The sequence below is a fragment of the Perognathus longimembris genome, chromosome 8, assembly GCF_023159225.1.
Source record: "Perognathus longimembris pacificus isolate PPM17 chromosome 8, ASM2315922v1, whole genome shotgun sequence".
In the NCBI taxonomy this organism is placed as follows: Eukaryota; Metazoa; Chordata; class Mammalia; order Rodentia; family Heteromyidae; genus Perognathus; species Perognathus longimembris.
Genome location: NC_063168.1, coordinates 12971831 through 12996605, shown reverse-complemented (window position 1 = coordinate 12996605; position 24775 = coordinate 12971831). Strand labels below are relative to the sequence as shown.

At 41.1% G+C, this 24775-nt stretch overlaps 1 protein-coding gene and 1 long non-coding RNA gene across 2 annotated transcripts; both read right to left on the bottom strand.

The window, feature by feature from the left end:
- Positions 1–2027: 2027 nt before the first annotated feature.
- Positions 2028–22059, bottom strand: Rnf103 (ring finger protein 103). Its single transcript, XM_048352543.1, has 5 exons — positions 22013–22059; positions 21365–21617; positions 19143–19282; positions 8565–8680; positions 2028–4041 (listed from the first exon to the last, which is right to left on the bottom strand). Exons 2-5 carry the CDS (start codon positions 21588–21590, stop codon positions 2469–2471), a joined length of 2055 nt encoding a protein of 684 aa, XP_048208500.1. The 5' UTR covers positions 21591–21617; positions 22013–22059; the 3' UTR covers positions 2028–2468.
- Positions 9589–10060, bottom strand: LOC125356205. Its single transcript, XR_007211832.1, has 2 exons — positions 9931–10060; positions 9589–9897 (listed from the first exon to the last, which is right to left on the bottom strand). It is a non-coding gene; the product is annotated as an uncharacterized LOC125356205 (long non-coding RNA).
- Positions 22060–24775: the final 2716 nt, after the last annotated feature.

The window sequence follows — 24775 nt, the reverse complement described above, 5'->3', positions numbered from 1 at the left end:
TGGCCAGAAGTGGCGCTGTGGCTCAAGTGGTAGAGTGCTAGCCTTGAACAAAAAGAAGCCAGGGACAGTGCTCAGGCCCTGAGTCCAAGCCACAGGACAGGCAAAAAAAAAAAAAAAAAAAATTGTAACATGAGTATTCAAGGGTTGGGGATAAAGATGTTGGTAGATCTAACATACACAAGGCCCCAGTCTCTGGCACAAAGCACAACACAACAACAAAAACACAAGAACCCAAATGGGTTGTCAGTTTTATACCCAATATTCTATTTTTCCATCATACACGAGAGCTAAGGTAACTTGATAATAACAAGTGTGCTATATTGCACCAGAGTCAAATTTAGACCAAAACAACAACAAAAAAAAGGTGCTTGGGACCAAACCTAGGTCTTTGTGCATGTGAGTCAGGTGCTCTACTACTGAACTAAATCTACATCTCCATTCCAACTTCCTGCAGTTGCCCTTTCCATAAATGCATTGATTTCCAAGAGAGCAAACATGGGAGAAAAGTCCCTGAGGCCTTTAAGGCTAATAAGGATCCTATCTAGAAGTTCCAAAGAGGTTGCACGCAGAGTAAATTGGCTGGCATAGTCCTCTTTCCTCCTCTTTGTTCTCCTCCTTGTTCTGTGGTACTGTAGAATCAACTGAGGGTTACTTGAAATATCCTCTAGCCCTTGAGCAAAAAGAAGCCAGGGACAGTGCTCAGGCCCTGAGTCCAAGCCCCAGGACTGGCAAAAAAAAAAAAAAAAAAAAAGATTAAAGCATAAAGAGCTGTGGCAGAGTTCTGGTCTAGCAAGTGCAAGGCCCCAAGTTCAAACCCTAGTACCACCAAAAAAAACCCCTATTGTGCCAAGGAAGAAGATATCCATGTGGTCTCACAGATTCCTTACCTATAAAGTAAAAAAGTGCCTTATCATGAAAAAATAAAGTAGGTATCATTTCAACCAAATTTAACATCACAACCAATGGACAAATAGAAGTATGCATCACCTAAACAAAAAAAAAATAAATTTTTTTTGTGCCAGTACTAGGGGCTTGAACTCAGGGCCTGGGAACTGTCCTTTGGTTTATTTGCTCAAGGTTAGCACTCAATCATTTGGGCCACTGTTCCACTTCCAACTTGTTGATAGTTAATTGGAGGTAAGCGTTGTATGGAGTCTCCTCCCTGGGCTGGCTTCTGGTTGTAATCCTCAGGTCTGTTTCCTGAGTAGATAGGATTACAAACATGAGCTATCAGTGCCCACTAGCAGTATTCTTTAATTTAAATCTCATCATAAAGGGACAAATCCAGAGTGTGGAACATTTTATAAGCCAACTACCTTATAGTCTAAAAATGTATCAGTAAAGAACAATTGCTCTAGAGGGAACAAACAGAAGTAGACTAAATTCATGAGCCTTCTCTTGAGTTCACAATAAGAATGAAACAAAAACACAGACATGTTACTTTGGAAGACAGGATTATATATTAGGTATAAATGAATACATGTGAAGCTTTTTGGATATAGTAATGATTTAGTAGTTATGTAATTGTTTTTAGGAAACACGTAGTGATATATTTAGAGATGAAGCAGCATGATGACTCAGATTTCATTTCGAAAGAACTGCCAAAAAAAGGGTAAGATTATAGAGAGGTGGATGAACACGGTGAATTAGACAGAGAGATGGATGTTACCGATGTTTAGTGTACTATGTTCCCAACTCTTCTCTAGTACTAAAATTTTTCAAAACAAAGTCAACTGATGCCTGTAAGATAATCTATGTATTGCTAATATGCTAAAGTTGACTTTTTAGATGTGTTAAATACTAGTAAGTTATTTAGTAAGGTCCTCTGTGAAATTCTTTCCCATCAAGGCTAACCAAGCTAATGGTGAACGTCATCTCTGGTTGGTGTCAGTAGCCTGCCTTCTATCTTTTTGTCCGTTATGACTCAAGAATCATATCTGATGTACTTGTGAAGTTAATAAATCAGAAAAACACAGAAACCAGCCACCTTATCACAAACAATTTAACATAAAAAATCTGTGCTCTTCTGGTTTTAAAATAATTTATTTCATAGGTTTGTTTTAATTTCATGTCTCAAAGCATACATTATTTAACCAAGAGGTGCTGGACAGAGATTGTAAAAAGGGAGAAACATTTAGGATAAGAAACCGGCTCCATTCCATTAGAATTTGATCCTACCTTGTAAAGTCTTGCTAGGATAAATTTTTACCATACTTCTTTGTGCTTACAAAAAACATTAACTTCAGAATTTCCAATATTGTAAATAAAAAAAATTTTTTTACAATTAAGTATGCATTCAATTGACACACAAAGTAACCAAATAAATTGTCATCAACATTAGCATAATGTGTATTTCTTGTCACTGCACTAACATTAAACTAAATCTTGAACCACAAAAACATTGTGACTAACATTAAAAAGGCAAGCTGTAAGATACTCAAAGCTTATAAAGGACAAATTGCACGTGGTTAAGATGGGACATCATTTGACAAAGGCTGGTGTTGTGCATATGGCTGCTTTTTCTTATAAGAAGGCCACCGACAAACAGGGCAACAGTGTCGGCCCCCAGCCAACCACATCACAATGCAATTCTGATGGAATACATGACCACAAGGCAACCCCATCAGCAAGCATCCATTTTCAAAATTCTCTAGGCAAACAACACATTCAGTACAGTGCAACATATCAGCAGGCCAAGTTAACCAATCGGGTTCCATGTCTCCGTTAGTGCTGTAGGATCCATATGACCTCCCCTTCCTTTCATATGGGCTGGTCTGACAATATTTATTGGCACATGAGCAAGCCTCAGCATCACAGTGACTTGCTCTTCCTGGAGGATTGTGAGCTAGGCTTTGTTTAGCTTCAAATACTTCTTTCTCTCTGCTAACAGTGTCTGTGTTCTCACTGTCTGAATCATTTTCAGTGTCTTGAGAACCCTCCGACATTTCCTCTTCAGACTGGACTCCAAGACATTTAAATCGCCACATTGGTAAGCTTTTTATGTAATCAGTTGGTATCAGAGGGTGAAGCCAAAGGTCAGGGAAAGCTAATCGCTCCAAGAATAAGTCAGGGTCTTCATCCCAATCAGATTCTATGGGAAAGTTCTGAAAGGAAGCAATGGGGTGGAAGAGGTAGCTGGTGTACCAGTCCCACAAACTTGACAACCATTCTAAGTTATTGACGTTGACTTCATCATTGTTGCTTCGCCGTCTCTTCTTTTCAAAGTAATCGATTAGTAAACCATGTCCAAGATATGTACTGAGAAACAGGGCTGGGTGTGAAGAGTAAAACATCCAGTCTGCCCTTACCCATGAAGCCAATGTGGTTGTATTAGAGTATCTCAACAACTTTAAGCTATATTCATAAAAGCTATCTAAGTAAGGGAGCTGTAAAAACCCCAATACAGGTAGCCAGGAAATAATTAACAGAGAATTATATGTCCCTAAAGTGCTTATAAGAACCACGAATCGCTTGATGGTAGCTCCTTGTGTAATAAATAAGTCCATCCAAGCCATAAGATTAACTAGAACCAAACTTAAAACAAACAGATCATTTACTTCAGGTTGTAATGAGCGCAAAAATGAATCCATTGCCTGAAGGGATATAAATTCGCCTGTGTGGTTTCCATATCTGTAAATTCCTTCAGGAGTTCTAAGTATGTAAGATGGCATATTATATACACCAATATCTGTCATATAACTCTTGTTGTCCCAGTTTTCCACATTAACAAATATAAATTCAACTCTTCCGGTAAATTTTATACTTAGTGCAGAGAAGAAAGCTGGTGGTTGGTCAAGGTTTGCAAATAGGTAGATTTTTACCCAATACTGATCACTTTTATTCCATTCTTCTTTCAAATGTTCAGCATTATAAATGGTTTTGATTCGAGAAGCTGCATGGGCAGTTATCCATTTAAATATGTGCTCTACTTCAATCTTTCGTCCACTATATTCTTTAAGCATGACTTTCCCTTTAGATGTACTTGTCTGTGGAACAGACATAATGAGAGTGGATCTAATCCAGCCTCTTCTCTTGCAGTACCTGTAAGAGAAGAGAGTAAACTATAAATAAACAGCTGGGCTGTTGTGTAATATATATTCTCCCAATAAGTTTCTTTAGGACCCAACTCTCCCTCCAGATCCAATTACCCTCAGATAATCAATAAGAGGGCCCAATACATGGCAGTTGTGTAAGAATAAAATCAAGCTATTTTTTATAGGTTAGGTTTTTAGTTGGAAAAAAATATTGAAGTAAGTATATCTAGAAGCCTCTGAGTCAAGGCTATCAGTAAATACTTGAGCATCTTTTATACACATGTACTACTGCCTTCTCTGCTGCTAGGATTGAAAAGACAACAGGGAAATAAAACCTGCTCAAGAGGAATTTAAATCCTCTTAAAGATAACTGATATAAGCCAATTAAATATCCTCTTTAAAGAGACTAATGCCTGTAATCCTAGCTACTCAGCCTCCTGGCTGAGATCTGAAAATCACAGTTAGAAGCCAGTCCCAGAAGGAAAGCCCATGAGACTCTCTATCTCCAATTTACTACCCAAAAAGCCAGAAGTGAAGCTGTGCTCAAATGGTAGAATGCCTTGAACAAAGCTGCTCAGGAACAGCACTCAGGCCCTGAGTTCAAGCCCCAGAACCAGCACAAAAAGAAAAAAAACAAACAACAAAAGAGACAAAACAGGGCTGGGAATGTGGCTTAGTGGTAGAGTGCTCGCCTAGCATGCATGAAGCCCTGGGTTTAACTCTTCAGTACCACATAAACAGAAAACGCTGGAAGTGGCGCTGTGGCTCAAGTGGTAGAGTGCTGGCCTTGAACAAAAGCAGCTCAGGGACAGTGCCCAAGGCCTGAGTTCAAGACCCAGGACTGGGAAAAAAGAAAAGAGACAAAACAATATTTCATTGTTGAATAGTGTAAATGAAGTTCAACAGCGCTGGTGAAGATTTTTTTTTTTTTTTTTTTTTTTTTTTGCCAGTCCTGGGGCTTGGACTCAGGGCCTGAGCACTGTCCCTGGCTTCCTTTTGCTCAAGGCTAGCACTCTGCCACTTGAGCCACAGCGCCACTTCTGGCTATTTTCTGTATATGTGGTGCTGAACCCAGGGCCTCATGTATACAAGGCAAGCACTCTTGCCACTAGGCCATATCCCCAGCCCGCTGGTGAAGATTTAATGAATGATTTGGAAAATGAATCAGGTCTTTAAAGGCTGATTAGAATCCGGATCAGCAGGGGAAAGAGAAGGAAATAGATGATGATCCTAGATACTGAGTCCTTGGTTTGGTGCAAGCTCTTGAGGGTGGGAGTCAAGCCTTACCATTTATTAGCCCCAGCACCTCTCATAATCCTTGATATCCACAGGCATTGATACAAAGTAATCTGTGCAAAAGCCAACCAGTAAAAGACCTGGAAACCCTTCATTTGTTTCTATATTCTCCTATTTCTTGAATGGAAATCATGAAGAAGAAACAAAATGTATTTTAAAAAAAGTATTTAGAGTTAAAGAGATTCAGTTAAAAAATGATCTTACTTAATAGCAGAGTAAATATATATTAATTTTTAAATTAAGTCATCTCTTTAGAGTTATTGAATAGGGCGATAACTGCTATGAATTTATGGCATTTTCGAACTAGGTGATAAAAATATTGAATAATGAAAATAACTGCCCTAATATGACAGAGCTTATAAATTTAAACAATTCCCTTTCTTTCAAAACAATGTTCTTCTCCAAGAACCTACTAGGAGAATACATTTTGTTTATTATAGACTTGTAAATGCATACTAATCTTTGGTTTCTTATTTTGTACTCAGAATACTAATACAAAATTGTGGATATCATGCTTAGCGAGAATGCATTATATCCTACCAAATGAGCATATTACAACTCATATGATCAAAAAGAAAAGTCTTTATATATGTAGATATGGTTTTACAATGACAATGGCTAATTTTTTTTTTTTTTGCCAGTCCTGGGGTTTGGACTCAGGGCCTGAGCACTGTCCCTGGCTTCATTTTGCTCAAAACTAATACTCTACCACTTGAGCCACAGCGCCACTTCTGGCTTTTGTTTATGTGGTGCTGAGGAATCCAACCCAGGGCTACATATGTGCAAGGCAAGCACTCTACCACTAAGCCATATTCCCAGCCTGACAATGACTAATTCTATATCAGGAATTTTGTAATTTAGGATAAATGAAGACAACATATTATGTCTTACAGACAAAGTTAGTAATGACTCTGGAAAACTATCTCAGTGACTCAGAATCACAGACAGCTTAGCATCTTCTTGATTTACTTCCAACACTACAGATTCCACTGACATCAATACTGTTTTAACTAAAATGGTTTGAAAACACTCCTTAAAAACAAGGTATCTTCAGTGAATATGTGAAAATGACACAGTAAGCCCCCCATCATATAATTTAGTAAAAAATAAAAATAAAGTATCTTCTATTCTTAACATTGTATTTGTCCAATACAAAATAATTCCTTGAAATTAGTTCTATTTTTTTTACCCTTGGACCCCCCCCGCCCCCCCGCAGAAAGCAGTAAGTCAGAAGCATATGGACAACTGCCTATTTACATCTTAAATTCTAAGCAGTTTTAAATGCATGATACTTGTGATCACACATGTCTATTCAGTGTCATTCTTTTTGTCCTCCTAAAACCACTTTGGCTCTTGATTTGTATCAAAATTCTAATGGCATTCTTTATAAGAACTTGCTTTGTAAAACAGGCAAGATTTTAGTGCATTTGTTTCTTCATGTAAGAAAACAAGTATTTTGAATGTTTTCTTTTCAGTTCAGAGTTAAATGGTATTTCTAAGGTCTGTCATTCTACACAATTTGACACTATCCAATAAATGAAAAATCCCACATGACACTGTATCTTTCAAATTATATCATATTTTCTAGACTTGGAAAAAAATTCTAATACTAGGCTACTAATACATATTACCTGAACACTTGCCTAACAATATACAGAACTAAATACACCATACACATGTATATATGCATATGTACCATACTAATTTTGAAACTACCATTAAAAATGAAAAGTAAAGGGCTGGGGATATAGCCTAGCGGCAAGAGTGCCTGCCTCGGATACACGAGGCCCTAGGTTCGATTCCCCAGCACCACATATACAGAAAACGGCCAGAAGCGGCGCTGTGGCTCAAGTGGCAGAGTGCTAGCCTTGAGCGGGAAGAAGCCAGGGACAGTGCTCAGGCCCTGGGCCCAGGACTGGCCAAAAAAAAAAAAAAAAAAAAAAAAAAAAAAAGAAAAGTAAATGTTTAAATAATGTTTTATTATCTTAAAAACATTTACCAAAGAAAGAAGAGAAGCAAAATAAGGCTCATGAAGTTACAGTAATGATTTACGAGCTAGGAATATGGCCTAGTGGCAAGAGTGCTTGCCTCGTATACATGAAGCCCTGGGTTCGATTCCCCAGCACCACATATACGGAAAATGGCCAGAAGTGGCGCTGGGGCTCAATTGGCAGAGTGCTAGCCTTGAGCAAAAAGAAGCTAGGGACAGTGCTCAGGCCCTGAGTCCAAGGCCCAGGACTGGCAAAAATAAATAAATAAATAAATAAAAATTAAAAAAAGAATGATTTAGGAGAGTTTTCTACACACAAATGAATTGTCCATTGTGGCCAATACATAAGAAAGACAGAGAAATAAGACATTGGAAGCAACTATCGTAGGGGTTTTGACATATATATGTCCCCTTTGCATGAAACAAAGCATACTATGCATAGTAGTCTTTATTAAAAATTCATCTAGAGGCTGGGAATATGGCCTAGGGGTAAAGTGCTCGCCTTGTATACATGAAACCCTGGGTTCGATTCCTCAGCACCACATAAATAGAAAAAGCCAGAAGTGGCGCTGTGGCTCAAGTGGTAGAGTGCTAGCCTTGAGCAAAAAAAAGCCAAAAAAAAAATCATCATCTAGATTTGGGGGGGAGGGTTCGTCAAGTGGATAATGATTCAAGGCGAGTACGTTATAATATGGTGGCACTAGAAATAGAAATACATTTCAAAGAAGAAATAGAATATCGAAATAGGAAATAATATGACAGACTAATGAAATGATAATAAACTAGACAAACTAAACCAAATTCTTGCCTAAGAAAATGGAAAGATAACAGAAAAACTGAAATATTGATGGGAAAAAAGAGAAAGGACACATAAAAAGAGGATGAATCTGATTTTGGACCCTAGGTTTTAGGAAAAATGACATAGCTAGTGATAGCTGTAGAGCACACAGAAATGAACAGGGAAGTATAAATTAGAGGGTGAAAGTATAAAAAGATTTTAATCAGTACAGTGATATAATGTACAGCTATTTGAAAGAGAACATTGAAACACAAAGGACCAAAGACACTCTTGAGAGACATCTCAAAAAGAAAGAACTCAAGAGAGGGAGAGAGAAAAAGAGAAAGAGAGAGAAACAGTTCCCAGAGAGATCTGGGTAACTATGCTAAACATTGTAACCAGCTATATTAAACAAGAAAGCTTCTGGTCAGACCTCAAAATTTGAAGAATTGCCTAATCCACTTACCTGGGATCACTGGAGCAGTTGAAAGTGCCTGTACGTATTCCAAACCTTGACACCTTTTTCACCATTTTCTCCCAGTGAATTTTACCCACCAACGGACTTCGGTCATTTGCTATGACCTGTTCCCCCAAAAAGAAAATACTGAGTTTAGTTACCCAACAGAGTAAAACCAATCACATATCTATCTATAGTCTAATTTCACTTTTTTTTTTAAAGGTGGTGGTCTCAGTTCATGTTTACTGTATTACTCACATTATCATTGCAATTCTTGTAGAAAGAGCACTAGAGAAGTCTTAAAACATTGAGTACTGTACATTGAACCTCCATGTTCTGGCAGTTACAGAGAACAGAGTTAAAATCATAGTAAAGAAGCTCGCCATTATCTTCACCATGGGGCTCATTTTCTACAATTAAGTTACGTAAGAAGAGAATGGCCCAGAAAGTAATTTCTTGCTCTGAAAAATTTCAAACAATCCACATGAAGCTTAGGAAAAAATTACATGTGGATTCAAGAAATTCAAATTTCACTTTTTCCAGATATAATTATGAAGCCATGAGTTGATCATTTATATTTTATTAAACTATGCTTTAGCTGAAACAATACTGTTATTTTTCTATGGCATTTTTTTTCCCTTAACAACAATGAAAAGCTCTAACAATTTTTTTTTTCCGGTTCTGGGGCTTGAACTCAGGGCCTGGGCACTGTCCTTGAGCTTCTGTTTGCTCAAGGCAAGCACACTACCACTTGAGCCACAGCGCCACTTCTGGCTGCTTCTGTGTATGTGGTACCAAGGAATTGAACCCAGGGCTTCGTGCATGCTAGGCAAGCACTCTACCACTAGGCCAAACTCCTGGTCCCTATAACCATTTTTTTAAAAACTACAGAAACTTTTCTTAAACTTTGACTTGACTTTCAAATACAGAAAAAAACACAACAAGAAAAACAGACACAAAAATAACTAAGTGAAAAAAATAAAAACCAAAGACAAAAAATAAGTAGAATTAAGACAGAAATGAAACCATCTGATTTAAGTCCATAGTATAAGCCAAAGTTACTTTTATAAATGTCGTTATTAAGGTTCAATTTAAAATTACAACACAATATTCCAAAACCTCTAATTTTTCTGGCAGGAAGGACCATTTTCGTGTTTATAAAACCTCCTTAACCTGCAGTTCAGGTGGCTGTGTAAAATGAATGCCAACAGTCAACAACCTGTAGAAGAGGTAGTGCAGCCACTCCACTTGAACAAGTCTCACAAACCGTCTGAGGGCAGCAGGAGCATAGAACACCTGGTCATGACAGATGACTAAGTGTACTTTATGTGCCACCAGATCACTGTCCTTAAGTCCAGTGACATGTCACCCTCACATTTACAGAGACATGTGTGTATGTGGCATCTTATCTGTGATGCTTAATAAACACATGCAAATTAAGAGCATGAAGCAAGGGGATTTGATACTTTTTTTTTTTTTTGGTCATAGGGCTTGGGTATTGTCCTTGAACTCCGGGGGGGGGGGGGGGGGGCGGGGCCATGGCTAGCATTCTACCACTTTGAGCCACAGCTCCATGTCTGGGTTTTTTGGTGGTTGAGGTAAGAGTCTCATGGATTTTCCTGCCTGGGCTGGCTTCCAACCATGATCCTCAGATCTCAGCCTTCTGAGTAGCTAGGATTACAGGCGTGAGCCACTGGTGGGTGCCCAGCTTGCTACTGCTTTAAAAAAAAATGGCCCTACTAAGGGAGATAATGAGTTCATATTTGAATGCACGGATAGCCAAGGTAACCAGAAAGATTAGACATGGTTGTAAATGAAAGACTTTTTTTTTTTTTTTTTGCCAGTCCTGGGTCTTGAACTCAGGGCCGCTGGGCTCTGTCCCTGAGCTTCTTTGTGTTCAAAGCTAGTACTCTACCACTTGAGCCACAGTGCCACTTCTGGCTTTTTCTGTTTATGTGAATTGAACCCAGGACTTCATGCCTGTTAGATAAGCACTCTACCTCTAGGCCACATTCCCAGTCCTAAATGACAGATTTTAGAGAAGCTTTATATAGGTCACATTACTCCAGCTTTCAACTTTTTCCTTGGTTCAAAAGTACATTGTATAGGGAGTGGGGAGCATGATATATTCTATCTCCCCATCAGATTAAGAACTTTTGTAACCATACTACATACTTCCTGTTCTTTCTCCTTGATTTTTTAAAAAAAATTTTATTTCAAGAACTTACTTTTCAGCCAGGTTCTGGTGGCTTATGCCTGTAATTCTGTAGTTCTAGCTATTTGGGAGGCAAAGATCTGGAGATCCTCATTTGAAGCCAGTGTGGGTGGGAAAAGTTCATGAGAGTTATCTCCAACTAACTACCAAAAAGTTGAAAATGGAGCTCTGACTTGTGATAGAGCACTAGCTTTGAGCACAAAAGCTCAGGGACAGTGCCCATGCCCTGAGTTTAAGCCCCAGGAATGGCTAAAAAAAAGAAAACCAAAAGGAACTTAATCAGACAATTTCCCATTTTTTTTATTATGGCTGCCAATAAGCCCAACTTTTCAAGTCTATGCTTATCAATGCTTCAAGGAGTTAAGAGACTGCCTTTGTCAATGCATACATGGCTGGGAATTTCAGGAAAATCCTGTTCACTGCACAATTCCAATGTTAGAAACAGGAGAAGGAATGAGAAAACTGTTCCCAGGTATTTCCTGGTTCCAGAAGACACAGCAGAATAGAGGAACAGAGTTGGGAACACTGCTGAGGCACATATATCAACCCCAGGGCCTCAGCAATCTGTTCTGGCATCTGCTTTTAAAGGGCTTAAGAATCCCCAACTGAGAGAATAGCACAAGAATTAAAAATCATCTAGGTATTACATGAAAGCATTTGAAATGACTATATAGCTTACTTTGTGTAATGAGAAATTACTTTGTCAGGTATAGTGTTGTTTCATAACTTTAATTCCATCTACTAGGGAGGCAAAGATCAATAAGATGATTGCTTGAAGAACCTCGGGCAAAAAGTTAACAAGACCCCATCTCAACTAGTAGCTGGTTGTGGAGGTATATGCCTGTCAAACCAGCTACACAATAAACATAAATAGAAGGGGAAAAGTACGGATAAACTGGGCAAAAATAGCCAAATACATCCCCCAATATAATTAAAGTAAAAAAGGGGGACTGGGAATATGGCCTAGTGGCAAGAGTGCTTGCCTTGTATACATGAAGCCCTGGGTTCAGTTCCTCAGCACCACATATATAGAAAAGGCCAGAAGTGGCGCTGTGGCTCAAGTGGTAGAGTGCTAGCCTTGAGCAGAAAGAAGCCAGGGACAGTGCTCAGGCCTGGAGCTCAAGCCCCAGGACTGGCAAAAAAAAAAAAAAAAAAAAAGGGCAAGAGGGCATAGCTCAAGTGGTAGAATGCCTGCTTTGAAAGTGAAAGCCTGCGGGGCTGGGGATATGGCCTAGTGGCAAGAGAGCCTGCCTCGTATACATGAGGCCCTGGGTTCGATTCCCCAGCACCACATATACAGAAAACGGCCAGAAATGGCACTGTGGCTCAAGTGGCAGAGTGCTAGCCAAAAGGAAGCCAGGGAACAGTGCTCAGGCCCTGAGTCCAAGGCCCAGGACTGGCCAAAAAAAAAAAAAAAAAAAAAAAGAAAGTGAAAGCCTGTGAGTTATATTATTCAACAGAAGGTTTAACATGCCTTAAATATGGTGGAGGCTAAATTAAATGTCCACTATAAAAAATGTCAGTATTTTCACAAAATAGCTCATCTGGTTGAGTTTCATAGCAGATATAAAACATTCTAATTTTTACCATGGCACACTAATAGTACCTGATTTATAGTTTACATTGAGTATACATTTTTCTGAGTGGCATCTAGACTGCTAGTCTCACTAAAAAGGGAAGGCAGTTCAGGAAAGAGGTTATATTCCCCCCCTGGGGACAAAAGTACAGAGCCTAGAAGAGCCCTGGCAACAACTAGAAGTGAAACAATCTTTCCACTGCCCTTCCCAGAGTATCTGCCTTTATAAATGACATGCCTACATTTGTTTACTATTGTATTCTGTAGCTAATGCAGCACCTAGTTCAGGGGTGCTTACAGTTATGTTCAATTAAACTATTTCTTCTTTTTTATGGCTTAGTAATTCTTTCTCCTACTTTCAATCACATAGAACACCAAAAGGAAACTCCAACTTTTGTACTTTTGTTATGAAATTCCCTTTCCCAGCAACCAATTGCTCAGAAAAAGCTTCTGGTACAAACATCAGTATAAATAGTACCTGACTATAAGACTGCGTGTGCATTATTGTTCTTCTTTTTGGTTATGTTTTTGGCAGTATCGTGGCTTGAATTGAGAGCCTTAAGCTTGCTAGGTAAGCAGCTCTACCACTTGAATTCAAACAGGGGTAGGGGACTTTTTTTTCTGCCAAGGATATTTGTAACATTATTTTTGGGCTATACAAAGTTGTATCAACACAGGCAGATATACTCAGGAAGCTAATGAGAAGCAGTACCAAATGATTTTGTGGGACTTATACAGCCCTTGGGCATGTAAAGATTAGTGCATTTAAAAATACATTTTTGCTAGGTGCTAGTTACTCATGCCTGTAGTCTTAGCTACCTAGGAGGCTGTGTGGCTCTAAGCCAACCCCAGTAGACAAATCTGTGAGGCACTTATCTCAATTTGCCAGCACAAAAGCTGGAAGTGGAAATGCGACTTTGGATCGAAAAAGCCAGGCAAAGCTGGATGCCAGTGGCTCACACCTATATAATCCTAGCTACTCAAAAGGCTGAGATCTGAGGATAGAGGTTTGAAACCAGCCTAGACAGAAAAGGCTGTGAGATTCATCTCTAATTAACCACCAAAAACAAGTGGAGTTGTGATTCAAGTGGCAGAAAGCTAGCCTTGACGGAAGAAGAGGAGAAGGAGGAGGATGAGGAGGGAGGAGAGGGGAGGAGGATGGTGGAAGGAGGAGGGGGAAGAGGATGGTAGAGGAGGAAGAGCAGAAGGAGAGGAGGAAGAGGAAGAAGGTGTCGGGGGGAAGGCCAGGCAAGCTGGGTGCCAATGGCTCACACCTGTAATCCCAGCTGCTCAAGGAGCATCATGATTCAAATCCAACCCAGGTGGGAAAGTTCGTGGAACGCTTATTTCCAACTAATCACCACACCTGTAATCTGAGCTACTCAGAGGCTGAGATCAGAGCATCATGTTCAAATCCAGCCCAGGCAGGAAGATTCATGAGACTCTTGTCTCCAATTAACCACCAAAAGCCAGAAGTGGAGCTATGGTTAAAACAGTAGAGTGTTATCCTTGAGCAAAAAAGCTCAGAGACATCACCCAGGCCCTGAGTTCAGCCCAGGCCAGCATAAAGAAAGAAATGGAAAGGCTAGGCAAAAGCGCAAGTAGCAGTTCAAGCCCCAGTAACTGAACACACACAAAAATAAATGAACCTAAAAAATACACACTGGCCTATTTTTTGGAGGCAGAATTTATTGTTTTTATTTTTTTTTATTTTTTTGGCCAGTTCTGGGCCTTGAACTCGGCCTGAGAACTGTCCCTGGTGTCTTTTTGCTCAAGGCTAGCACTCTACCTCTTGAGCCACAGAGCCACTTCTGGCCTTTTTGCATATATGTGGTGCTGAGGAATTGAACCCAGGGCTTCATGTATACGAGGCGAGCACTTTACCACTAGGCCATATTCCCAGCCCTGGAGGTAGAATTTATTACTGACTGAACATCTGACATATCTCTTTTAACACTGTTACCCCCAACCACAATAGAATATTAAGTAACATAACCCCTTCAAAAAACAGAATGCCACACTAACATCTGCATTTCTCAAAATTTCACGTAACCAATTAAATTTATAGGCCAAATTACATGTATTCAAACTATAAAAATCATAAAAAGGATAAGCAATGACAAAAACAAAACAACAGCATTTTGATTTTTTTAGTATTCCTTCTAGTTTATAAGTAAACACAAAGTCTTTTTTTTTTGGCCAGTCCTAGGCCGTGAACTCAGGGCCTGAGCCCCGTCCCTGGCTTCTTTTTGCTCAAGGCTAGCACTCTGCCACTTGAGCCACAGTGCCACTTCTGGCCGTTTTCTGTATATGTGGTGCTGGGGAATCGAACCCAGGGCCTCATGTATACGAGGCAAGCACTCTTGCCACTAGGCCATATTCCCAGCTCCCGACACAAAGTCTTTTACAATCACACAAAAAAATGCCTGGATAAAGTGGTTTGGTTCATGAGTAGCTGATAAATAAGGAAGTAAAGTAGAATTGTCTGAAACAAAACTACTGTCTAGGAGCAAAAGTAAGCAAACTGAAAAGTCAACCATTAGTGGTTTGTGCCAAACAGGAGCTATATTAATGTAATATTTCAGTAAATATTGACCAATGTTTCCCAGTTCTTTAAATCAGCTGGTGCTTTTCATTGCTACCTCCATTCTAATGGCTTTAAATTTCTTATGATGTGACACAGGCAAAAGGATCAGGTTAGGAACAAAGCAGGAGAACTTAATGTCAGGACTGTTATAACTTGGTGTCTAGGGTATTACTGGTATGCCACATGTATTTTACTACCTCGAAAACAAAAATTAGTTCTGTTCACCTCACACTGTATGAATATAAAGAGCATACAGAGCTTGACAACATGAAGAGGACCAAAATGATCAGAATTTATGTCTTTCAGAGAAGTGTTACTATGAAAATACTTCTTCTTCTACAATTAAAAGAAGAAAGCAAAGCAAATAGCTTCTTTTGAAATGAACAGGCCTCTATCACTTCCATTATGCCTCCAGCCCCAAACTGGTTGTGTGCAAGTTATCCTCTATAAAAGACTGGATTTGTATTATCTGAAGAATGACAACCAACTGTTCTATTTCTAGCAGGTAATTTCAATTTTAAAAATAGCTTAGAAACAATTATAGAGCTGAAACCAATGTGTCTGTACTGATTAGCTTAAGCTGGTTAGTTCATAGTGCCAAGGACAGGATTTCCATCTCACTCTTCTTGGCTGTCCTGCCAAAGATTGTTCTGTCCAGACCAAACCAGCTATCAGACAAATGTAAGTCACTAGTCCCAAAGAACACAAGCGAAACTGTGATCACAGCAAGCGTCACTGGAAAAATTAAGTATGTATCCTACTGCATCATTTCCATACACAGAAGGACAAATAAATACATTGGTTTTTAAAAAAAAATATGGCGTATTCAACTATTAGTACTTATGAGCTTTTAAAAAATACTTAGAATCTTAGAGTCAGGTGCCTGTGGCTCATGCCTGTAATATTATATACTCAGGAGGCTGAGATCTAAGTATCATAGTTCAAAGCCACCTTGGGCAAGAAAGTCCATAAGATGTTTATTTCCAATTAACTACCAGGAAAAAAAACCCAAACCTTGGAAGTGGAGCTATGGCTCAAGTTGTAGAGTGGTAGAATGCTAGCCTTGAGCAAAAAAAAAAAAAAAAAAAAAAAAAAAGCTCAGCCACAGGGCCCAGGCCTTGAATTCAAGCCCTAAGACATGGACACGGACGGACGGACAGATAGACAGACAGACACAGACACACACACACACACACACACTCTCTCTCTTTCACACATCCTTGAGAGAAGCTATAATTTGTGATGTTAATACTTATAACTGCTTTTTAATCCTCATTTCATACAACTGTCACCTTTTAAAGAGAACTTTTTGCTATTTCTTTTCTTAGCGTATTTTTCTTCTTAGCCTTTTCCACTACTGATATATTAAATATTCATTTATGTGGTATTTGCCTTTCTGACTGGAATCTGAACTGCCTGAGAGAGCAAGGACATAGTCTGATGTGTGTTCCTATTTTATCTCCAGGGCTCAGAACAGGGACTAGCATATCCATGCCTGCTGAATAAACTGATTTATTTTGTCACATATTAATGACGTTTAGTCCATAGATACTTTAAGAAAATATCAAAAACTAGTTCGTTTGTAAACCAAGAACATATGGCCAACCTAGTGAACCACAATATGTTGCCTACAAGTAGTATCCTAGGCACCTAAAGAATTTCCAGTTTTTTAAACATGGTTCTTTCAGCAGTACTCAGCATCTCTAACATTTATTTGCATGGGATCAATTAAGTCAGGCAACAAGCATTTAGACTATATATGCAGAACTGTGGGACTGGCTACTCAATTCTATTGCAGTAATAAATACAAATTATAAGCCCAATAATCTGACCATATTAGTAGAAATAAATATCAGGACAAAAATAACTACTTACTTACAAACTAAAGCTTTAAAGGAGCTACAGTTTCTTTTTTGTTGTTGTGGAAAAGCAATGCCTGCCTGCTTGCTTGCTCTCTGCCACTGAGCTACATTGCCAGTCCCCACAGCTTATTTTTTAAAATCAATTAACTAACACAGACCTAAACTAGAATTTTAATGGATGGTGTACATACTGCCAATTATCTGAAGTATAAAGTCAAATTCAATAGGAAGGTTACAATAAAGGAAAGGCCATGGATATCCAAAGCCATCTAGAATTATTCCCAAACCTCAACCTGTTAGCACAGTACACTACAGTATTAGTCCATCCTCTTTAGATGTGTATTTATTATAGGTCATATACAATGGAAAGCCGGTCTATTTACAATCATATTGCATTCCATGATAGGACTAGCTATATAACTAAGGTTTCAAAACTCAAGAGTTAAAGAAAGATGAAGTTACTTTCCCATACTCTAAATCACATTTTGTCATCTGCAGAATGAAAGAACAAATCTGGCAAGAAATTAGGAGACTTAGGATTCGATTTGCTTCCATATGTCAATTAGATCTATGACAAGCTATTTCATCTCCCAAAGCCTCAGAAAGGGATAGTCTAAGACCTCCAAGCTTCAGCCATTTTACACAATACAATATTAATATTAGCCAAACTCATGCTGTTAATTTAGTTGATCTTACTTTAAGTGGATGCACATTTTGTACCTTTAGTTTTGGTCTAAGTAGTATTTAGGAAATTGTAAGTTCAATGTAGTCTATATTATTTTAATTTACAAAACATTAGTAATAATATATCCATTTAAACCATACTTTGAGATGCATAAAGATGATTTTTAAGGACTTTCATAGCTCTAAATTGTAATACATTAATTAGATCCCACCATTCAGCATATATTTTATGGTTGTTTGGATCCATCCAACCATCCATCCATTTTTAGCAGTACTGGAGTTTGACCTCAAGGCTTATGCTTGTCATCTTACCATTGAGCCATGCATCCAGTCCTGTTTTATACTGATTATTTTCACCATAGTGTCTTGCTTCCCATCTGGTACATGCCTGGGCCACTTGATCTGCCTTTGTTGTTGGGATTACAGGTACCTACAACTGCATCAAGCTTCATCTTTGCTGAGATGGAGTCTCTGCCTGGGCTAGAACAGAAATCCTTCCATTCTCAGCCTCCTGAGATAACAAGCATCTACCACTGTACTACACTATGGGTTGAGAGGGATTTCACAAACTGCCCAAGCTGGCCTCAAATCACAATCCTTCATTCTCAAGCCTCCTGAACAGACGGTTAAGTTTTTTGTTGTCAATGTTGGTTTGTTTTTAATTCTGGTCTTGGAGATCGAACTCAGCATTTTTGCTCAAGACTAGCACTCTACCACCTGAGCCACAGCTGTACTTCCAGCTTTTTTGGGGGGTAGATTTCTTTTAAATTGTTAATAAAGGTGATGTGCTTAGGGGTTATAGGTCAGGTAGAGTACATTTCTTTTTTGGACAATGTCACCTACTGTGTAGGTGTTTTAAGATACGGTCTTGCTATGTAGCCCAGGTTGGCCTTGAACCCATAAACCTTCTGCAGCAGCCTTCCATATAATGGGATGAAATCACACTTATTCAGCTGCCAGTGGGCTGAGATTGGGAGTAGTTTAAGGCCAGCCAGGGCTTACAAGAGTCTGAAAAAACCCTTCTCAATGAAGAGCCAAACATGAAACACACTTGGCACTCTAGCTACAACAGGAAGCCTAACACAGGCAGATTGAGCCCAGGCAGGAAGTGAGACCCTATCTCAAAAATAACCAGCAGAGCTGAGGTGTGGTTCAGTGGTAAGAGCACCTGTCTAGCAAGCATAGGACCAAGAATTCAGACCCATAGTTCCAACCCTAGTACTGCCCCCCAAATCAAGTCTCATCCCAAAATCAAATGAACAAAAACTAGAGTTTAAAATATCTCACTGTCATAAGCACACTTATGAGTGTTCCCAGTCACTATCCACAACAACTCCTCCTTTAAAGCCACTAATGGCTATTTCCCTAATACAGGATTATTTTGCTTCTATTTAAGAGTTCTACAATTAAATGCAAAAAAAAAATCTGAGCTGCTAAACTCAAAATTAGAGTTAATAAAACTGAAACAGTGTGTGTCACTAAATTTAAAGAATGCATATGGTGTTTCTCACTTTAAGTGAACAACACGGCAGCCTCTCCTTGAGAACTGAGTTTTGCCTAAGAAACGTGGCGTAAGCATACAGAAGTGTCACCAACTGGCACATGCTATCTTAGTAAAAATATCTCTTTGAAAGTTCTGCAGAATTATCATTGCTTCTGATACCTGCACAAGCCAGATGCCATCTTTTGTGTCTTCTACAAGCTCATAGAAGTGCATTTCACCACTGAAATTGGTGCTAGAAACGGATTCAGAAGCCTCCTCTTCTTTGAGGGCAGAATAGAGCTCACCTTCCATCAAGTCACCTAAGGAAAAGCACACAAATGTAAAATTTCAATGCCATGCTCTGAGCTTCAATGATTAATTCCATTTTCTACCATGAAGAATCATGTATTTGTTCTTTCATTGTACTCTATGGATATAAAAACAATAGAACCTAAAAATACCCATTAAGATTCATACAGTCAATAAATCTGTAATAAGAACCTATATTATGTGGTAGACAAAAGTGAATACAACAAAAAAATACACTTCTTACATTTTCTAGGTGGATTATTTCAAAATTTGTTATAAAACAGAGCATGTATTTCAGATTGATAACTTCAAAATTTGTTAGGAAATTATTCAATTTGTACCAGTCCACAAGGACTAGTAGTTTTATATATGATATGACCATGTTTCCTCTCATTTTAAAACATTATAGTTCATATGCTCTGACTTAAAATGGGTTCACAGAACTTGCCATTAACTCCATTTAAAATAGCAACAGGGTTTTATATGACTTGGAGGTGGAACAAACTCCACGTCCATGCACTAATTTACAGTATAGTTTGTATCATCAAATAAAACCAAAGGAAAACACTAATGTTACATCAGTTTTTGCTTTAAATGTTAAACAATGGGTGACCAGCACTGTGGTGTTACAGTAGCAAAGCCATTCCAAACAAATATTTCAGTTTTACATTTAAATTGCCCTATCAAGATTTATTTTCCTACGAAATGTGCGAAGTGACTGTATTTTTTGTGGACTAGGTAGGTATATTCTTCAGATTATGTGTAATCAATCACCTTGTGCATTAAACATGAAAAGTATTTTTAGGTCCAAAGGAAGGCAATAATACATAACAGAAATGCCTAATGAACAAAATGCATGATCAAGTTTTAACTGTGGAAAATGATTTGACTTTGGCAGGTAGGGTAGCCACTTTATCATTTTTAAACCTAGTCACAGTTTATTAGAGATCTGTTCTTTAGGTACTCTATTTCCTCAACATATATATGCCCGGCAGCAAACAAGAGGCAAGCATAATACATGATGTTTATATTTCCTCTAAAGGGAGGCAGAGGGTTTCCTTCTACCTCAGTAGTGACATCAGAGTTTTATAAGTAGTATGCAAGTGTTAAACTGCTATGGAGTTTACTTTTTTATATATCACAATATATGGCTAGAGGGCACTATGAAAAACCCGTATTGTGAAAGACAAGACACACTTGAAACAAAAAAGATAACCATCAGTTTCAAATGCTTCCTACAGCAACATCTTTCTTAGCTTGCACTCCTTTCTCAGGACGTCTATTTAAAAAGAAGAAAAATCACCATTTTTTTAACCCAATGCCACCCAAACCAATAGTTACTGAAAATACATTTTTTAAGATTTTAAATACTCGCAGGACTATTTCAGTCCTAATCCTTAGTCCATCAAGTGATCCGAGGTGACAGTGACTCATGACGAGAAGGTATTTACATTTAAGATAATAAAAACAAAAAAAGAATCCTGGTAGAAATACAATAAACTCTAAACTGGACAGGCATTCAGCCAAAACAAAATCACCTTATTTTACTAAATTAACGATCTGGAAAGATTCAACAGCGTACACTTTTGTCTGTACTTAAAACTCATATAACATTTAAGTGTTACGCTCCAATGTCTTTTTGATATTATTCCAGTGTTTTCCCTTCCAGATAGCTCGTTATTACTACGGTGACAAAAACTGCTATTCCAGGCTGCCTTTTGGAGTCTCTCTTTTCCTTAAATTACGATGAATTCCAACTGACAAACGATCCTTCCCATTTTGGTGACCATCCCGAATTTTGAGGGAAGGAGGGTAGGGAATCAATTTAGTAAACAACACTAAAAAGCTACACTTTTCAAACCACCACTAAAAAAACATAACCCGTAAAACAACAACAACAACAACAACAACAACAAAGACGTCTTCATTTCAGCCCTCTTCTCCAAGCTGCGGTTCCCATGTTGGATTACAGGAAACCTGGACAAAGCAGGCTTGCTTAAACAAACCCGGCCGGAGCCCGGGATGACAGCCAGGTAGGTGGAGGCAGAGGCCCCCCCCCCCACCCCCGGGGTGGAGGGGACCCCAACACGCACCTGACTTTTCCACCAGCTCCCGCACATCCTTCTTCTCGGGCAGCCCCGAGTAGCCCAGCCCGCGGCACTCCAGGATGGTCTTCAGCTTCTTGAAGCTCAGCGCCACGGGGTCCACCAGCTGGGTGGCGAAGATGCCGGTCTCGTACCACACAATGGCCTCGAAAAACCTGGCCAGGACGAAGAGGACCAGGAAGTAGAGGAGCAAGAAAAACAGCTTCAGCCACATCTTCCCGGGTCAGCGTCGGCTGCGGCCGTGGGGTCCGGGGCGTGGGGGGAGCGGAGGCGGCGGGGGAGGCGGCGGCGGCGGCGGCCTGGGCCCTGCGGACGCGCTTCCGCGTGCGGCGGTCACCGGGCCATCCCCGCGGGGGGGGACGCGGGCCGGGGTGGGAGGGGGGTGTCCGTGCGGTTGAGGGGGCGCCGAGGCGCGGAGCCTCGCGCCGGGCCTTCCAGTCAGGAGGCGAGGAGGTGGAGAGCGAGCCGCCGCTCAGAAGCCCCCATCCACTCGACAGCCGGGGCACAGGATGGGGGGAGGGCGCTTTCCCGGGAGGACCCCCGGGCTGGGCTCAAGGTGACGGGGTCGGCCCGTCCGGCACCCGAGTCCTCGGGGCGGGGGGGGGGGGGGGGGGGGGAGAGAACGGGCTCGACGCGGGCTCGGCCGGGGAGGCGAGGCTCCTCCGGGCGGCGGCCGGGCTCCCTCCCGCGCTGCGGGTCAGGAAGGCGCGGCCCTCGGCCGGGCCAGGCCCGGGGCCCAGTGCGCCCGGCGCGGGGAGGAGAAGCCGCCGCCGCCGCAGCGCCGCGCCCGGCGCCCAGGCCCCAGGCCGCGCCGACCGCTCCGGCTCCGCGGGAAGCGCGGCGGGCACGGCGGCGGCTCCCGGTTCCGGCGAGCGGGCCGGGCGGGCAGCGCAGCGCGGCGGGGCCCGGAGCGGGCGTCGCGGTCTCCGCAGAGGGAAATCCGGAGCCCTGAAGGGGGAAAATAAAACACCAAAAAGCAAGCGCGGGGACGGCGCCTCCCGGGAGCTCTCGGGCCGGGCTGCCTTCGGGCCACGCACAGCCTGCCTGGTGCGGAGGGGCGGCGCAAACCGGAGCCGCGGTCCCGGACGCCTCCCCCCCCTCCACACCCCCCGCCGCCGCCTCAAGCCCCGGCCGTCGCCCCCTCCCGCAGTGGATCAGCTGCGGCCGGCCGGAGTCCGAGACATAACAAGTGACGTCGGCGTCGGGGCGGGGCCTCGGGCGGGGCGGGGTGCAGCCTCCAGGGGCGAAGGCGGGGGTGGGGAGGAGGGGGGCAGGGAGGAGGGGGGGGGGGAGGCAGAGGCCTCCAGGGTGCAGCCTCGTCCCGGGTGGCTTCTAGACTTCTCCAGGAGTTGCAGGTCTTCTCCGCTCTATCTCGTCCTTGCCCTGAAGATGTCTATAACTGATCTTTGTCTTGAGGATTAGACTTTGGGCTCAGTCACTGTGTTGCATTTTTCTCTTTTAAATAGGACGATTGATTATCTTTTTTTTTTTTTTTTTTTTTAAATCGGTAAACGTAAGGAACAAATGTTCCTTTCGGAGTCCTGGTGAAGTGGGTTCGTTTTGACTTGGTATGGTAGAAGAGGAAAACCAGTAAACATGTTTTTCCAACCTTACATGAGAACACGATTTGTACACACATGTGTTGGAAGAGGTTTGCCCGAAAAGCAGAGTCAGGACTAGGTCTAGTTGCTGCCTTCGTGCTTCCCTCAGTTTCAAAGACAGATAGGGAGCTGGGCCCACTGGTGGCTCAGGCCTATAATCCTAGTTACTCAGGAGGCTGGCATCTCTGAGGGTCACGGTTGGAAGTCAGCCAGGGCAGCAGAGTTCAATAGACTCATCTCCAGTTAATCACCAAAGAGCTAGTGGTAGAATGCTAGTCGAGGAAAAAAAAAAAAAAAAAGCTCAGGGGCAGTTCCTCGGCTCAGAGTCCAAGCTCCAGGACCAATTAAAAAGCAGATCAGAACAAAACAAACAGATATGGAAATCCTGAACTCCCAGGACAAAGATTGTGGACTATTGATATGTCCAGGTGCAAAGTTCTGTGTGTTTAATGGGCACTGCCAGCAAGAGGAACTTACATAAAATGAGTAACATGGACAGGTGTACAGTACCTGGTTCCGTATTTACTTGACTGGAGTGGAGCAACCTCTGTGCTTGTCTTGAGGGAAGGGGGAGTTAGTTGGATTCATGAACTGAACAACATTACCTTCCACTGACCCTCTTGATCATAAAGAAACAAACCCAGGAATTAGCCACTGTGTAAAACCAACTATCCTAAAGTAGGGGTGAAAGTTTCGAGAAAGGATTATAAACCTCAAGTTTTAGAGCAAATGAAGAAAAAGAAAGGGGGCGGGAGTGCAACCTCTGAATGGTACCCTTTGAAATAAAACGTTAACAAGGGCATTTCAGGGTGCAGTAAGTGGGGGAGGGATGAGAAAGGGACAGGCCAGGGGGTAGGGAGAAAGAATCAGAGGAGTTGTAGGAATGTACAGTTCTTAGATGTTGGTTTGCTGTCTTAACTAGTTTCAATGTGGCTTTGTTTCCAGGATTGGCAGCTCAATGTAAGAAATGGTATGAAACAGTTTGTTCTAGAACAAGGTTGGTTCTGAAACCTCAGAATCTTTGAGCATATCAAGGTGACATTACAGGGTGACATTGCTGTCCAAACCTTGACATATAGGTGGTGTTCTTCACATTAAAGACATACTCTAATGAGAAAAATTGGACTCAAAGTCAAATATAAGGAGAAACGGGCAAAGTTGCTTGTGAGCTGCTGAGGGAACTAGCTAGTTTCAAGTTGGAAAATCATCTTGGACTGTGGGACACACAAGAAGGAAGGGGTTAAGAAACTCTTTGAGGGCCTGGGGATATGGCCTAGTGGCAAGAGTGCCTGCCTCATATACATGAGGCCCTGGGTTCAATTCCCCAGCACCACATATACAGAAAATGGCCAGAAGTGGCGCTGTGGCTCAAGTGGCAGAGTGCTAGCCTTGAGCAAAAAGAAGCCAGGGACAGTGCTCAGGCCCTGAGTCCAAGCCCCAGGACTGCTTTTTATCCTAGCCCCCTTGCTTTGTTCGTTTAATGTTTCAACTCCTAGGAGCAATAAAGGCACTGATTAAAGTGGGCACACATTGGCTGGATAGGGGAGTCTGGACACAAATCTCCTATTAGTAGGACACCTTTACAGGAGGATGATTTCTAAGACATCCTTATTGGTGCAGTGATTTCTCTTTAGGGAACTTTGTCTTAAGGAAATTGTTGGCCATGGACACAGATGTATATGCAAAGTTTTATTGTTAACTGCAGAGTTGACAACACAAAGAAATCAAATGTCTAGCAACACAGAATTGATCAATTACAGCCTTTCAAATGAGAAGCCACTAGGCAACCCCTAAAAAG

Bases quoted from the DNA above. Each gene is read 5' to 3' on its own strand.
- Rnf103 (XM_048352543.1), bottom strand. From the start codon at position 21,590: ATGTGGCTGAAGCTGTTTTTCTTGCTCCTCTACTTCCTGGTCCTCTTC. The intron at 19,283-21,364 runs GTGCGTGTTGGG...GCTTTTCCTTAG, and splicing joins GGAGCTGGTGGAAAAGTCAG to GTGACTTGATGGAAGGTGAG. The intron at 4,042-8,564 runs GTAAGTGGATTA...CTTCTCTTACAG, and splicing joins AACTGCTCCAGTGATCCCAG to GTACTGCAAGAGAAGAGGCT.